This window comes from Helianthus annuus, chromosome 17 (assembly GCF_002127325.2).
Source record: "Helianthus annuus cultivar XRQ/B chromosome 17, HanXRQr2.0-SUNRISE, whole genome shotgun sequence".
Taxonomy (NCBI): Eukaryota; Viridiplantae; Streptophyta; class Magnoliopsida; order Asterales; family Asteraceae; genus Helianthus; species Helianthus annuus.
Window position 1 is genome coordinate 151,386,910 of NC_035449.2, and position 16,748 is coordinate 151,403,657.

Genomic DNA, 16,748 nt, shown 5'->3' on the forward strand with positions numbered 1-16,748 from the left:
TATCTTGATTTTAACTAACGATTTGCTTGTAGGCTATGGCTACAGGTTGTTAACGTTCACAAAGGCCAATTCCCCTGAAGACTCACTCAAATTGGTTAGAAGAAAGATGTTGAAGCCGAAAGAAATGGACTGTAACGGTCGTTAAAGAATATTCAAAAGTATCCCGGAATAATAGGATAGTTTGTTTGTTCTTGTAACTATAAATAGGAGTGCCGAATCATAGGAAACACACACCTTTTCGAGCTCTCATACTCGTACACTCTCATTTCTAGTTGCGAACACACTCTAACACTCACAACTCACAATCATAGGAAACACACACCTTTTCGAGCTCTCATACTCGTACACTCTCATTTCTAGTTGCGAACACACACTAACACTCACAACTCACAATCATCGTAACACTTAGATTCGATCCGAGCATTACAACTCTAGCAACTATTTGAAGAACATACTAATAATAATACTTATGACCTCTAAAAAATAATAAGAACATGGACGTCTCTGACAATTCATGTGCCCTGTTCGAGCTCGAAAAAATGTGCCATTCCGTAATGTTTTATTATTTTTATTATTTAATTTTAAAATCAAATGGGTATTAGGCTCACTAAAGCTAATGCTAATGGGCTAACTTCCAAACCATAAAATTGTTTTGTAAATGGGCCTATATTGGAGTTGGTATAGGTATATTATTTAAAAAAATTTAACATATATATCGTATTTTTTTTATAAAAACCACGTGCCCCTCGAAATCACACCCTCATCATCACCCATGAATAAGAATAATACAATGGGTAAATTACTTTTTGAGTCCCTGTGTTTTTTGGGTTTTAACTACTCAAGTCCAAAAACAAAAAGTTTAACGCCCTGAGTCCCTATAAGCATTTTCTTTAACCATTTGAGTCCAAATTTTTAACATTGTTAAAACTTTTTGGTTAAGTATTGTTAAATGACTAAAATACCCTTGTATTATTATTATTATTATTATTATTATTATTATTGTTATTGTTATTGTTATTGTTATTACACACATTGAACACACACACTCTCTTCCTTATCTCTCTCTCTCTCTCAACCACACCACCACCACCACCATCACCGCAGCATCACCACTGCAGCATCACCCTCCAAGTGGCAGCACCTCCTTTATTTACTTGATCTTTTTGTGAACAAAAACATTAGTCGCTTTCAAGTGTCAATACAAATTTTCATTGAAATCCTTCCAGGTTAGCCATGTTGCCATAAATCACCAAATTATTCCAGAGTCCAGGTTTTATATTTAAGAAATTTGATCATTTGGCTCCAGCCACCATAATCTTGATTGCACCACCATGAACAACCACCACCCTTTCTGGTGAGAATTATAATGATCTAAATTATTACCTATTATCCGATAACAATAGTGGTACCATAAACTATCAATTTTTTTTTGTCAAGGCCAATCTCACCGGGAACAGAGACGAGGTGGTCCTGGAAAGTTAGGTTAAAGTCGTCGGGAACAAAGAACACGTCGGAGACTCCGATCTGGACGAGGCGGCAAGCGAGGTGGCGGCCGAGTGTGGCCTCGCCGGAGTTGAAGGGGACGGCAGACGCCGTTGTGGCTGTTGTTGGTACCGGATTTCTTTTTCCGGTGGAATAAGTTTTTCAGTCATGAATGTGATGGTTGAAAGATGAATTTGAACAATTGAAAGGATTTGGGGATCAGATCTAGATCTGGGAATATATAAGAGAGAGAGAGTGAGAGAAATCTACAAATAATTTATTTTTTTAACTATAAGGGTATTTTGGTAATTTAACAATACTTAACCAAAAAATTCTAACAGTGTTAGAAATTTGGACTCAAATGGTTAAAGAAAATGCTTATAGGGACTCAGGTCATTAAACTTTTTGATTTTAGACTCAAGTGGTTAAAACCCATAAAACACATGGACTCAAAAACTAATTCACCCTGATACAATTGTTAATCTGTTGTGAAACAACGACCTACTAACCTAATAGCAAACCATAAGAGAAAGAGATGTAGGGAGAAAGAGACTGATATTTCATTGATAGATATGATTACAATAGTGGTATATATAGGTGTACAAAACTTGGAGAGAAAGCTAATCTATTTTTAGTGTTGATAACCACATTAATAATAAATATATTCATAACACTCCCCCTTGGTTATCAACATAATACGCTTGATGCTACCTCGTTAAAAACCTTGCTAGGAAAACCCGGTGGGATAAAACCATAGCTAAGGGAAAAAGAGTGCAGCGTGTAATGCGCATTAGTTCCCCCTGATACTTCTAGATCAGGTATGTTGCCTTATTAAAAACCTTACTAAGAAAACCCAATGGGACAAAACTTAGTCAAGGAAAAAAGAATGCAACTTAAATAAGTCTCCCCTCATTTTAACATGTATCATTTAGGTGACGTGTGTCCATCTTCCTTGAAAGTTGATCAAAGCCTTTGTATTCAATGATTTGTCGCTCGATCCCTTAATGTGCAATTCTTTATGTTGATCAATGTTGTATAATCTTCTAACAAGACTTTAGGTGCCTCCTTCCAAAAAATATCATATGTCCAGGACTGTGTTTAGTTACATTCCTGCATCTTCAAGACTAACCAAACTTGTTTTGATGGGTTAGTAAAATATAATCAAATATCGTTTATACCTGAAATATTTCGTTGAACTCATTCCAATGTCTCTTCGCTTGACAAAGGTTATATCATGACAATAAGCTCAAGTGAAAGATATTATAACCATACATATCTAGCAAAACATTTTAGTGCACACATCATTTAATGATGGTACTTCTAGAATGAGAATCTCCACTTTGGTAGGAGATGGTAATAAGCATTTCTTATAACAAATGACTTAACAACCTTTAACATACTTTAAGGTTCAACTATTCCCAACATCATCTTCTAAATGTACTTGAGGGATTGATAAAATATAATTGCATATATACTCGAACTGCAGTTCGAGTAATAGACCGTACCAATGTCACTCAAAAATTCCCCCTCTAAAAGCTCGACAGTTTCTCTCGATGATGCATAGACATCATCACTGTAAACTGCGATTATAGTGAACTTTTAAAAGTAGAATGTTGATAAAACATGGCTATTTTAATCAAACTTATATCCCTTTTTAGGCGAATATCTCGAGTTGTACAACACTCGACCCGACTATTTTAGTCCATATATATTTTATCAACTTCATATAGTATGTTCTTGAGATTTTGACATCAATGCTTCTGCCATTATCAATCCATGAGGGACTTTGTTCCATCTTATCCAAATATGCACGTGCTTTCATTCTTTTGAAGTTTTGCTAAAAAAATTTGCCCATTTCACACATAGATATCTATATCATATGAAAAAAATGTCATGAACACTTGTTTTTATCTCTGAAATCTATATTGTACCATGCGTGTACACTATTTATTGAGATATCACAATAACCGGGTACAAGTTTTCTATGTATGTTTCTTGGTGCACAAGTATTATATCGTTAAGATGTTTCAATTAATCTTTTAAGCAATCAATTGCTTTAGAAACTTATCAGGAGTTCCAATTATATCCAACATGTAAAATAATCATAACCTGTTCAAATTCGAATATGTATAGATGATCACATTGTTCTCGAGAACTTACTTTATATGACTTACATAATTTAATCCTTCAGGTCTTTCATGTAAACTTTCAGTATCGAGTGATACATAACATTCGTAAGACGCATATCAATTCTCTCTTTATATTACCAGACTAATAAAATATTGGAAAGTCAATGCATCTCGATCCCTTAATGTGCAATTCTTTATGTTGATCAATGTTGTATAATCTTCTAACAAGACTTTAGGTGCATCCTTCCAAAAAATATCATATGTCCAAGACTGTGTTTAGTTACATTCCTGCATCTTCAAAACTAACCAAACTTGTTTTGATGGGTTAGTAAAATATAATCAAATATCGTTTATACCTGAAATATTTCGTTGAACTCATTCCAATGTCTCTTCGCTTAACAAAGGTTATATCATGACAATAAGCTCAAGTGAAAGATATTATAACCATACATATCTAGCAAACATTTTAGTGCACACATCATTTAATGATGATACTTCTTGAATGAGAATCTCCACTTTGGTAGGAGATGATAATAAGCATTTCTTATAACAAATGACTTAACAACCTTTAGCATACTTTAAGGTTCAACTATTCCCAACATCATCTTCTAAATGTACTTGAGGGATTGATAAATATAATTACATATATACTCGAACTGCAGTTCGAGTAATAGACCGTACCAATGTCACTCAAAAATTCCCCCTCTAAAAGCTCGACAGTTTCTCTCGATGATGCCTAAACATCATCACTACAAACTGCGATTATAGTGAACTTTTAAAAGTAGAATGTTGATAAAACATGGCTATTTTAATCAAACTTATATCCCTCTTTAGGCGAATATCCCGAGTTGTACAACACTCGACCCGACTATTTTAGTCCATATATATTTTATCAACTTCATATAGTATGTTCTTGAGATTTTGACATCAATGCTTCTGCCATTATCAATCTATGAGGGAATTTGTTCCATCTTATCCAAATATGCACGTGCTTTCATTCTTTAGAAGTTTTTCTAATAAAATTTGCCCATTTCACACATAGATATCTATATCATATGCAAAAAATGTCATGAACACTTGCTTTTATCTCTGAAATCTATATCGTACCATGCGTGTACACTATTTATTGAGATATCACAATAACCGGGTACAAGTTTTCTATGTATGTTTCTTGGTGCACAAGTATTACATCGTTAAGATGTTTCAATTAATCTTTTAAACAATCAATTGCTTTAGAAACTTATCAGGAGTTCCAATTATATCCAACATGTAAAATAATCATAACCTGTTCAAATCCGAATATGTATAAATGATCACATTGTTCTCGAGAACTTACTTTATATGACTTACATAATTTAATCCTTCAGGTCTTTCATGTAAACTTTCAGTATCAAGTGATACATAACATTCATAAGACGCATATCAATTCTCTCTTTATATTACCAGACTAATAAAATATTGGAAAGTCAATGCATCCACCACTGGAGAATACGTCTCCTCATAATCAATCATAGGTATTTGCGAAAATTCTTGTGCCACCAATTTTTCCTTATATCGCTCAATTTGATTTTCACATAATTCACATAAAAGACCCGTTTATATCCAACATATTTTACAACTTCAGTTGTATGGACTGTTAGTCCAGATACTCTCCATGTCATTAGAGAATTCAACTTTGCCTTATTTGTGTCTTTCCATTTTGGCCAATCATTTTTATGTTTACGTTCATAGGTAAATCTCAAATCTTGATCCTCATCATTTAATCATTTCAAGCGCTAGATTATATACAAAAGTATAACGACATCGATTTTTATTTCGATTTCATACATATCTTAGACATGATATAACTTATCGAGATCTCTTTATTTTCAGGTACCTGAGGTTCTTCTTGAACCATCATGTCTACTGTCTCTTCAGGGGATCTTATTACTATAACCTCGACTTGACCATCTTAATTATTTGCTCCAATTTTCGAGGAATTTTATTATTGGAATCAACTAGTCTACCACGATTTAGGCGTACAATAGACTTATTACAAACTATGTGGTTTAGGCGTGCAATAGACTTATTACAAGCCAATTACAAGATGAATTCTTATATTTAACTGTATTACTTTTATGACATACTAAATTGTCTAATATTTACTAATCAATGAAATTTAGGATCATATTTTAACATATTATGGGAAACAAACATACCCCTTCTAAGATCTGGTGGTGCTAAAAACCCAAACAATGAATATGCATGAAAACTTTACCTTGTATTTTGTTGATTGCAAGTTTCTTTTCTGTTTCCTTGCGACAAGCTTCCATGAAGGTAGGTAGTAACCGACCATCACCTTAAACCCCTTAACCAGTCCCGGTCAATCGGTCATGGTCGTCTCTAACAACCGCAACCGCCGCATTCCTTATGATGAAGCAATCCAACTTTCAAAGCAACTCGTGCTGATAACGTGTTGTGAAACAACGACCCACTAACCTAATAGCAAACCATAAGAGAAAGAGATGTAGGGAGAAAGAGACTGATATTTCATTAATAGATATGATTACATAGTGGTATATATAGGTGTACAAAACTTGAAGAGAAAGCTAATCTATTTTTGATGTTGATAACCATAATAATAAATATATTCATAACATTATATATTGTAACGATTTCAATTCTCTAAAAAATTAATAAGAACTAGGATTATTCCCAACGCGCGTTGCGCGAGAGAGTCGGGTTAATTTCTTACAATCATAGCAATGTTTTATTTACAAAGTAAAACCGAACTATACAGATGGGTTCTATAAAAATACGAAGTAAAACTGAGCTATACAGATTGGTGCATTTAGTTATGCTCCTTACTTGCTGGGCTATTTGGAGAGCCAGAAAGAATGTTATTTTCATCAAAAAGAAGTTCAGCCAGAGTTCTTGCGTCGAAACGAACATGTATCTCATCCTCCTTTTTCCTTCAACTTCAGCCAGAGTTCATCTTTGTTCTGATCCCTGGTGCGGCTTTTTAACTACGCACGTTGGTATCCTCACATATGCATTTTTTACACTAAATTCTCATATACATTCCTTGTAGTTAAGAGTATATATGAAGTTCTCCATTGGATATATGTGATTATAAACGACTCTTGCCTGAATAACAAAGAAGAGTGAGTTACTTGAATCTCAAAAAAGAGTGAGTGATTGGAGTCGTTTGTTGGTAGTAGTGTTCCGCCACCTGTAATAATCAATTATGAGAACTCAGAAGCATGCTTATAAATAAAATGTCATGAAATTTAATAGAAAGCTACCAACGTATACAGTCACATAATATTTTTATCATTATTAGTAGCATCCATTTTCAAAATATTCAAAGTTGCTGGGGAATGGGAGGCATAACAGATCTAAGAGTAACCCTTTTCAAAATATTAAAAGATGGTGGGCATTAATACAGTAAGCAACATACTTATTTCAAACAATTGACCCTATTCATATGAGAGCACAACAAAGTAGTATGTATTACGTTTACCTTGTATCAGGCTTCAGTGAGAACATAGCACGCATCCGGGCCAAAGCTTTTTTGAAATTTACATACGTACAACTTCTCATCCTTAGACCACACGGTGTGGGCATGGTGGAGCGGCGTTGTTGCCTTTACACGCCGCACACACCCACCGGGCCCGGTGTTGTAGACGGCGTTGTTGAAGGGGCAGCCAAAATTCCACCGACGTGGAGGGTGGGAGACAACGTGGCCGCGTGTGAACGCCTCATTTCTGACACGTGTTTACGTGTCGTCCACGTGTCGCACAACGCCCCATTTTCAAGCCCCCACCGTATGGTCTTACAGTCTATACACACCTTTTGTGAAACTTACATACCAAAATTCCGGATCCAACCCGTTTTTCGTCTTTGCTACATATCTTCTCTTACCAAAAACCCACCGCCATAGCTTTCCAACCCGACGCGCTGCTGATTAGCATTCGTCACTTTGGATCTCATCCTAAGCGGGTTAAGCATTTGGAGCTGAAAACTTTCATCGTTGCTGCCAGTACTCAGCCCGGTCTCCTTGCTAGGTGAAAGTGTGAAACATAATCCTTTGACAAAGCGATCAAAACTATCAATTTAAGGACAACAATTAAAATGTATTGGGTGTTATGAATCAAAAAACAACATACTACTACAAATGAATAAAAAACACTACAAGGAATCTGCGCAATAGCGATGACAAAAGTCGCCGCTAAAGGTTTTAGCGGCGACATGTCGCCACTATTGCTCAGTCGCTAAAAGGTTGTATGCCGCCGCTAAAGATCTTTATCGCCGCTAAAGGAAGTACACTATTAGCGGCAAGATTGCATGTTCTAGCAACGACAATTGTTGTCGCTAAAAGTCAAAACCTGGGAAAAAAAATTTACCCAGCAATTCTGAGTTTTACCGAATACAATAACTTGCTATTCTTTCCGTTTTCCGCAGTCAAACAATACTTCAAACATAAAACACCGAGTTGTAAACATAAGACACCAAATTTTATACATAAAACTATAACAAAAGTATTTTGTTTGGTTAAGTTAAAGTTTTGAAACCCTTAAATTCTAAGCAAATATATCATTAATCTACCTAGTCCGTGTCATTTTCGTTGCTTTTTTTATCCCTTCTTCTTATCCACAGCTCGGTAGAGTTGTTCCATGAATCTCGGGTCTTCAAACGAATCGTCAAAATAATCCTACAAAATAAAATATATATTATTAGCTGACCCATTTGAACACTTTTAACTGAGATACAAACCCAAGTTTTCTGATTAACTTACCAATGTCACGATTTAACACTTTAAGTTAAAACTCACTGATGTCGCAGATTAACTTTCCGAGAAACCGACACGCTGGAAAGAAAAGAGGTAAACTATACCCATTGAAAACACTTAAAACTTGATTCTATATCATTAAAAAATGATAATGATATAAGCATTACACTCTTCCCTTTCTAGTTGAGTTAATAAGAACTAAAAATGAATATTATAGATTGAAAATAATAGTTTTTTTCCTTGTAAGTTTAGCACAGCAAAGATTAGCACACATTTGAATTATTTTGTGATTGAACTGGAATACTCATATTAGTGATTTAAATAGGCCTTACCAACACTTTTTTCAATTATTTTGTGTTATAAAATCCTTATAAAACAGAATTAACAACGAAAGATGGATATCATTTTTATAGTTTTCAAATCTTCTTCCTCATTAACCTACTCCCTACAGCAAGGTAAACATTGGAACATATGTACAGGCATCAACAGATAAAACAATAATATACAATAAAACCAATACCTTTTAATCTTTTCGGTATCCGCATCTACAACTTTAAAAGCATCATCGTCTGGGTTTGAACTTCCATTGATGAAACAAAAAACACTTTTTTAGCAATAGATGAACGCTAAAAATTGAGATGAGAAGCAGTGGTGGCCGGATTTGGTGGTGCCGGAGATAGATGGTGGAACACGGTGATGGTGGGTTGGTGTATTCTTGCGTTTGCCGGACACCCGATCTAACCAAATAGCGAACATGCAACAGAAAAGGGCTTACCGAAGTTGATCGAAACCCTAACCGCTTGACAGCCGTCTATGCATCCGATCAAACATACCTCGTCGCTCTCCATCATAAACCATGTTCGCCGCCATAAAAAACTACCGCCACGACAATCAAACAATCACAAACCCTAGTTTGTGCCACCAAAGACTGCCGCCACCAAAGACTGCCGGTCTGCCGCCACCATAGTTATGAAAACACCATCGTCGTCTAGTGTTGTTGACACTGACAGACTGGTGGAACCATTGTCATCAGCCCCCTCTCTCTCTGTCTCTCAACGCACACTCTCTCTGTGTGTAAGTCCTCATCTTTCTCTATCTAATCGCGGTTGTGGCAGTGGTCTCTCTTTTGACAAGCTTTTAAACCTATTAAACAACGAAATTACAAAATTGCCATTTTACTGTTCAATTGCCATTTTACTGTTCAAAGCGTAGGTTTATTAATATATAGGACTCTGTGTGTAAGTCCTCATCTTTCTCTATCTAATCGCGGTTGTGGCAGTGGTCTCTCTTTTGACAAGCTTTTAAACCTATTAAACAACGAAATTACAAAATTACCATTTTACTGTTCAATTGCCATTTTACTGTTCAAAGCGTAGGTTTATTAATATATAGGATAATAATACAATTGTTGAGCCCAAAACCGACTTATCATCACCAAAAAAACTATTTAAACCTTTTATATCATCCGCCAAACAAAATTCCCTTTATTTCGTCAAATCCCTCTTTCCCTTCAACTTCTTCGAGTCGCCGATCTTCTTCTCGACGCAGCGATGACAGGATCAACAATGGCGTCAGAGCTCCCGGTGGAACCACAATCGTTCAAGAAACTCAGTTTTAAATCGATTAAACGCTCTCTAGATCTCTTCTCTCCTACTCACTCTCAGCTACCCCCTCCTGACGCCGAAAGGTTTTTTTCTAACCCTAATTTTCGATTTCTCAATGTTCATATATATTTGTTCCTGTTTCAATATTTTGTTTATCTAATTGTTGTTTGTTTGTTGCTCTACAGCAAGAAGATACGCATGAGCCATAAGGTTAGTTCTTCATCACCGTATTTCATTATTTCCGCTCAGTTTGATATAGAACAGTTTATGAACCGTTGGGTGGATTATAGGGATGAGCATTTGCCGGTATTTACGGGTAAAACACCGGTAAGTACCTGTACCGAACCGCTGTATTCGGTATAGGTACTGGTACCCACTTTTCCCGGTTTTTCGGTACAGGTACTTTCGGTACCGAACGGGGACTGTGCTCATCCCTAGGGTGGAAAGTTCGTTTAGGTTCGTTCCTTTAATATGAACAAAGGTTGCATTTGTTCAATTGTAGCTTTCTGCAGTATGTTTGTTTATGTCGGTTCATGGTAATTTGTTTAAGTTAGTTTATTTTCTAAGTTATTAGAAACTTAGAATCTTTGGAACATTATTAAGGATTGATTATGTATATGCTTATTATGTCTATACTTGTGCCTTTATTTGGGATAATTATGTTTATGAATATTATAAAAAGTGCTTAACAATGAGATTATGTCTAATGTTTGGGATTAAGAATGTTTGTTTTTTTTCTTTTTCAAAATGGTATATGTTGGTGAACAAGTTCAATTTCTTAATGAACAAAAACGAACAAGAGTTTTCGTTTGATATGTGTTTGTGAGTCGTTCATGAACAAGTTTAATGCTAAACGAACAAACATGAACAAGGCTTAGTTCCGTTTGGTTTGTTTACAACCCTAAATTTCAGATTGTTCATGTTCAACAGAAAAGTTGTAGAAACGGTTTTAATTGAACCATGTCTTATTCAGTTTCCAATGAATGTATATTAATTTTGATTTTGGATAGTGTTAGGTGTGGTATCAGGTTATGATTTTTTTTTTTAATTTTAATATTGTTTCCTGTGTTTGTGCTTGAGAATTTTTGGTTAATGATATGTTTGTTTTGATGATTATGAAGCTACATGTTGAGTACGGTGGAATAAAGAGTGTTTCAAACCAGTCTACCAAGAATTCCACACAAAATCATGTTGCACCTTCCACCTCAAATGCTCTTGTGCTATCAGGTAACTATAATCTTTTATCACTAAGTATATAAGGTTGTTTTCATGTGTTGGACCACGGTGTTCATGATGTCTAGTTTGGCTGGTTGTTCATAGTATAACACACATAAAATGCATATTTCAAAAATAAAATGGTTAAAAGACCGGTTCGGTTACAGTCATTTTTAATTTGCTTCAGTTTGGGGGGTTCTGTAGGTTTTAACAGTGTATGAGCAAAGTGTTATTGTGACCAACATACGACTGTGAGAAACTGGAAATATAAAAAAATAGCCGTCATCTTTTGACTTATTAAATAATATATGTAGGTTCTGCAAATTCTGAGAAGACTGGTACTCAAAGTGATTTAGCCATTGTTCAACCAAAGAACTTGTAAGCGACCTTTTTTTTCATTGTTGCTGTGGTTATCTTTTGTCTAGATCTTTAGTTGTTAACTGAACTGGTTATGATAATTTTCTATTTTGCAGAGGTGATGGCAATAAGGCCGGAAAAAGCACTGCCGTCATTCCTGCTCGTGGTACTTCAGAAAGGTTGGAATATGACGTATGCTTGTACTTTTTACATATACCGAGAAACTTGTTTTTTTTTTTATTTTAAACTAGTTATTTTACCCCACACGTTGCGTCGGGAGTCGGGCTGGCTCGTCAAGTTAGCAAGAAAAAAACACTAAAAAACGAAATACTAAAAGGAATAAAAGTATATGGACTAAACATGTATATTATCAAAGTTAAAGTAGAGGGACTAAACACTATGCAGTTAATATCGGTGAGATATCGGTGATATATCGGTTATATCGGTCATCTCGGTCCCTTAGTAAAATATCGGTGTCAAATATCGGTCAAAATATAGGTACCGATATTATCGGCGATATTGACCGATATTTGACTGATATAACCGATATATCACCGATATTTGACCGATATAACCGATATATCACCTATATTTGACCGATATAACCAATATATCACTGATATATCACTGAATTATTGGTGTTAAGTTGCTATATATATAAATTCTGCATTATATTAAAATTACCGATATCCCACCGATATCTTACCGAGATAACCTATATTTCAAATATCGGTCCTTTACCGATATCCGATATTTTACCGCATTAACTGCATAGACTAAACATATATATAAACAAAGTTAACTAACAAAAAGAAAGCTTTATCAAAATAGAGGGACTAAGCATGTATATTAGCAAAGTTAAAGTTTTAAAAGTATAATATAAAAGACTTAGAAACAAAAGTGGAAGCTGCCACAGGGCAGCACGTGATTGGCTACATGAATAATGAGATGGAAAGGGTTGGGTGTTGATTTTATTTATTAGAATAAACTGCAATATTACACCCTGTGGTTTGGGGCGGGTGGCAACTTTACACCCTATTTCAAAAGTTTTGTGATATTACACCCCTTCTCTGCCCGATTGCATCAATCTTAAACGTTCTGTCAAGTGTCCGTTTGAACCAACGTTATTTGACAAGATTGATGCAATCGAGCAGAGACGGGGTGTAATATCGCAAAACTTTTGAATTAGGGTGTAAAGTTGCCACCCGACCCAAACCACAGGGTGTGATATTGCAGTTTACTCTATTTATTGTTTAGCATAAAGATGCTGTAGGATTTGTTATTGTTCGGTTACTGAATTCTAGTTATTGTTTTGATCCAGTTGACTTTGATAATATATTAATATGTATAGTTTGTTGATTTGTTTCTTGTAGGAATCTGCCAACTGCAGCTCTTATGGAAAGAATCCCGAGCAGATGGCCACGTCCTGTATGGCATGCTCCATGGAAAAACTACAGAGTAAGAATCTTGATCTTTTTAGTACTTTAATTTTTGTTTCTATCATATCAAATGAGATGTATAGGTTTTTGTGACCCTGATTACTCACCCTATGATTAGTTGATTTAATGTTTGTATTGTAAATTAATGGCATATTTGATAGGAGTATGACCCTCGAATCACCGGTTCAAAACAAACAATAAAATTTAAGATAGTTCTACGGTTCATTTTGGATACAGATACACCACCAAAACCAACAGTAGGGCTGCGAATCACTCCGGAAGATACAGAAATCACCACTTCGGTTATAAATTCGGGTCTAAGAACACCACCCAATGTGCCAAAATGGAGCTAGCATAGACGATTAATTTAACTCTCACACTCAAGAGATAAATCAACGAAATTCTTTTCTCAAACATAAACTCACTCCCTTGCTTCTTTCCATTAGTACATATTTAAACTACAATTACAATAACCGACCACTACTCTCATTATCCTTGTTCATGGGTTTTACTAAATAAAATAAAAATGAAAAAGCACATGTTGGAAATAAACAAACTACAAATAAAAAAGAAAAACACAAAATATAACTTAAAAAATATTAGATGAAATAAACGTGATTTAAGGATGGCTATCAATATTAGCGCTTAAAATGAAGTTATCAACGGTTTGGCTTAAGTAATCTGATTTTTTTTTTCCATTTTTCATATCATTTTTGGCCTTGCTTATCTTGACTAAACTGAGCTATTATATACGCAGGTCATTAGTGGCCATTTGGGGTGGGTGAGATCTGTTGCGTTTAGTCCAAATAACGAGTGGTTCTGTACCGGTTCTGCAGATCGAACAATTAAGGTAATTGTTTTATTCAATAATGAGTGGTTCTATACAGGTTCTCCATATTTTCTTGAAACTGACATTAAAGGATTTTTTTGATATAATTTTGACAGATTTGGGATACTGGGTCAGGACGGTTAAGGTTGACACTAACAGGGCATATAGAACAAGTTAGAGGTACGGTTCTTAAACTAACGTACATTCCCAGTTAGTTGGTTACACATTTTGACCCGCTACCTGTGCCACTCATTTCGCCACCTCATATGATGCCATTGATTTTGTACACTTAGCTTCTGAAACAAATATCGAATTTCTCATATTGCAGGTCTCGCTGTTAGCACCAGGCATACCTACATGTTCTCTGCTGGTGATGACAAACAAGTTAAATGCTGGGATCTAGAACAGAACAAGGTTTGTTTCAATCACCGATCACCAGTATAGTTTTATTTTCTTATATTTTTTTGTGACACTTTCTGAAATTTGTTATTGTTTTGTTCTAATAGGTTATTCGGTCATATCATGGCCATTTGAGTGGTGTTTATTGCTTGGCACTTCATCCCACTATTGATGTTCTTCTTACAGGTGGTCGTGATTCTGTTTGCCGGGTATGAAATTAATAATTTTATTAGAAAAGTGTTGAGTAAAATGCCATTTTTGTTCTTGAGGTTTTAGCCAGTTTTGCGACTTTCGTTCAAAGGTTTGTTTTTCCGCATGTGGATTCAAAAGGTTTGAAATCTTGCCATTTTCACCCAGCTCGTTAACTCCATCCATTTTTCTCTGTTAAGTCAGGGGTATTCGATCTATTTCAGGGGTATTCAGTCTTTTTGTATTAAGCGAAAAAAAAAAACGAATTGCCCTGGAAGTTGACAAAAAAAAAACGGAAATACCCCTGATTTAACGGAGAAAAAATGGATGGAGTTAACGAGCTGAATGAAATTAGCAAGATTTCAAACCTTTTGGATCCAGATGCGAAAAAACAAACTGTTGGACGAAAGTCGCAAAACTTGTCAAACCTCAGGGACGAAAATGGCATTTTACTAAAAAAGTTCAGTTTATAAAAAAAGTAATAATCTTTGAAATTAACATTTGGCAACTTAACATTTTCAGGTATGGGACATTCGCAGCAAGATGCAAATTCATGCTCTTTCAGGCCACGACAATACAGTCTGTTCAGTGTTTACGCGACCTACTGTAAGTAATACAGCATTACAGCTAAACCCAGTACATCAATAACTTCTTTCTTTAATCGTTAAAAAGCTTAACACGGTACACTTTCTATCAGGATCCTCAAGTTGTAACCGGCTCCCATGACTCTACCATTAAGTTCTGGGATCTTAGATATGGTAAATATATTTTCTATTCCTTTTATAATACATGTATTTATTTTTGTGATCTGGATTTAACATTTTAACCTATTGTTATGTTACTCTGGTAGGTAAAACAATGGCAACTCTTACTCATCATAAGAAATCTGTACGTGCATTGGCCCAGCATCCTATCGAGTATGTACCTTTACTTTTAATTGTTTTTTCTCGTATCATAACTTGAATGCATGTAATTTAAAAGAAATTCCTTGACGTTGCAGGGATAGCTTTGCTTCAGCATCAGCCGACAATATAAAAAAGTTCAGTCTTCCTAGAGGAGAATTTTTGCACAACATGCTGTGAGTTTTCTACCTGTCTTAGATGGTTAATTTTTTAATAATAATATTTGTAAATAAATATGTTCACTTTTATCTCATCTTGCTACTTTTTTCCTAATTATTATTTTTCTAATGTATCTTATCTCATTTTCTTTACGTCTCAGTTCCCAACAGAAGACCATAATTAATGCAATGACGGTGAATCAAGAGGGTGTTTTGGCAACTGGAGGTGAGTGTTATATCATAATCATCGTACACTATGTTTTTTTTTTTTTTTGAGATTTGCTGAATTTATCTTTCATTTGATTTTAATTGATTTGTCATTGTTTCGATGAAAAGGTGACAACGGGAGTTTGTGGTTCTGGGACTGGAAAAGTGGTCATAGTTTCCAACAATCTCAAACGATTGTTCAACCTGGTACGCTCCCTTTAATTCTTTCAATTTACTCTATTTTTAATGCATACAACAATCTAAATTGTTTTATTAAGAAATTATATTATAGTTGAACTAATAATTTTTTTTGTCAAATGGACCTGATCGATACCAAGATATATATCTGTTACACGTATATTGGAAGAATATCTGACTGTTTTTTTTGATGTTTTAGGGTCATTGGATAGTGAGGCTGGAATATACGCGCTATCGTATGACATAACAGGCTCGAGGCTGATTACATGTGAAGCCGACAAAACGATCAAAATGTGGAAAGAAGACGAAAACGCCACACCTGAAACTCACCCGGTGAACTTCAAGCCACCTAAAGACATTCGTAGGTTTTAGACATAATTTAAGGGCCGAGTTTTGAAGAAATTATATTGTGTTAACTGTATTGTAATTTTGAGTTTAGTAGCTCTGGGAAAGTGTTGATTTAGTGTTTTTGATATGATAATGAGATATGGCGACACAAATGGGCCAGGTTATGTCTAAGAAATTGCAGGATGTCATGAAGACATGCTTCCTCAAAGGTTAAGTAGCATGCCAGCTGCCAGCATCTACACTTAATTATTGTGTTGTTGGTTGACTTGGCCAAACAAAACTTTTTCTAAATGTCCACTTCAATAGATCAACTTAAAATATTTTTTTTTCTTTAAAAAATATATATTTTACAAGTTTTCTCATTGTCTTGTGATGTGTTGTCCAAAAGATTTAGCTCCAAAACTCCAGATTATGAGAGATGTTAATCGATTTTGCCCCCCAGTTTTTTTTTTTTCGTTTATTAATATAACCAGAAAACTTGTTAAGTTACATCAAAACAGAAGGTAGACGGGCAACAAGCT

The 16,748-nt window shown here is 35.1% G+C and overlaps 1 protein-coding gene across 1 annotated transcript; it reads left to right on the forward strand.

The window, feature by feature from the left end:
* Nucleotides 1-9,851: 9,851 nt before the first annotated feature.
* LOC110921148 (protein pleiotropic regulatory locus 1) lies at nucleotides 9,852-16,447 on the forward strand. The gene is made up of 17 exons (XM_022165423.2): nucleotides 9,852-10,069; nucleotides 10,172-10,196; nucleotides 11,108-11,213; nucleotides 11,516-11,579; nucleotides 11,675-11,737; nucleotides 12,932-13,016; nucleotides 13,755-13,847; nucleotides 13,943-14,006; nucleotides 14,155-14,240; nucleotides 14,333-14,434; nucleotides 14,937-15,020; nucleotides 15,112-15,172; nucleotides 15,265-15,331; nucleotides 15,415-15,492; nucleotides 15,636-15,700; nucleotides 15,811-15,888; nucleotides 16,079-16,447. Exons 1-17 carry the CDS (start codon nucleotides 9,933-9,935, stop codon nucleotides 16,249-16,251), a joined length of 1,431 nt encoding a protein of 476 aa, XP_022021115.1. The 5' UTR covers nucleotides 9,852-9,932; the 3' UTR covers nucleotides 16,252-16,447.
* Nucleotides 16,448-16,748: the final 301 nt, after the last annotated feature.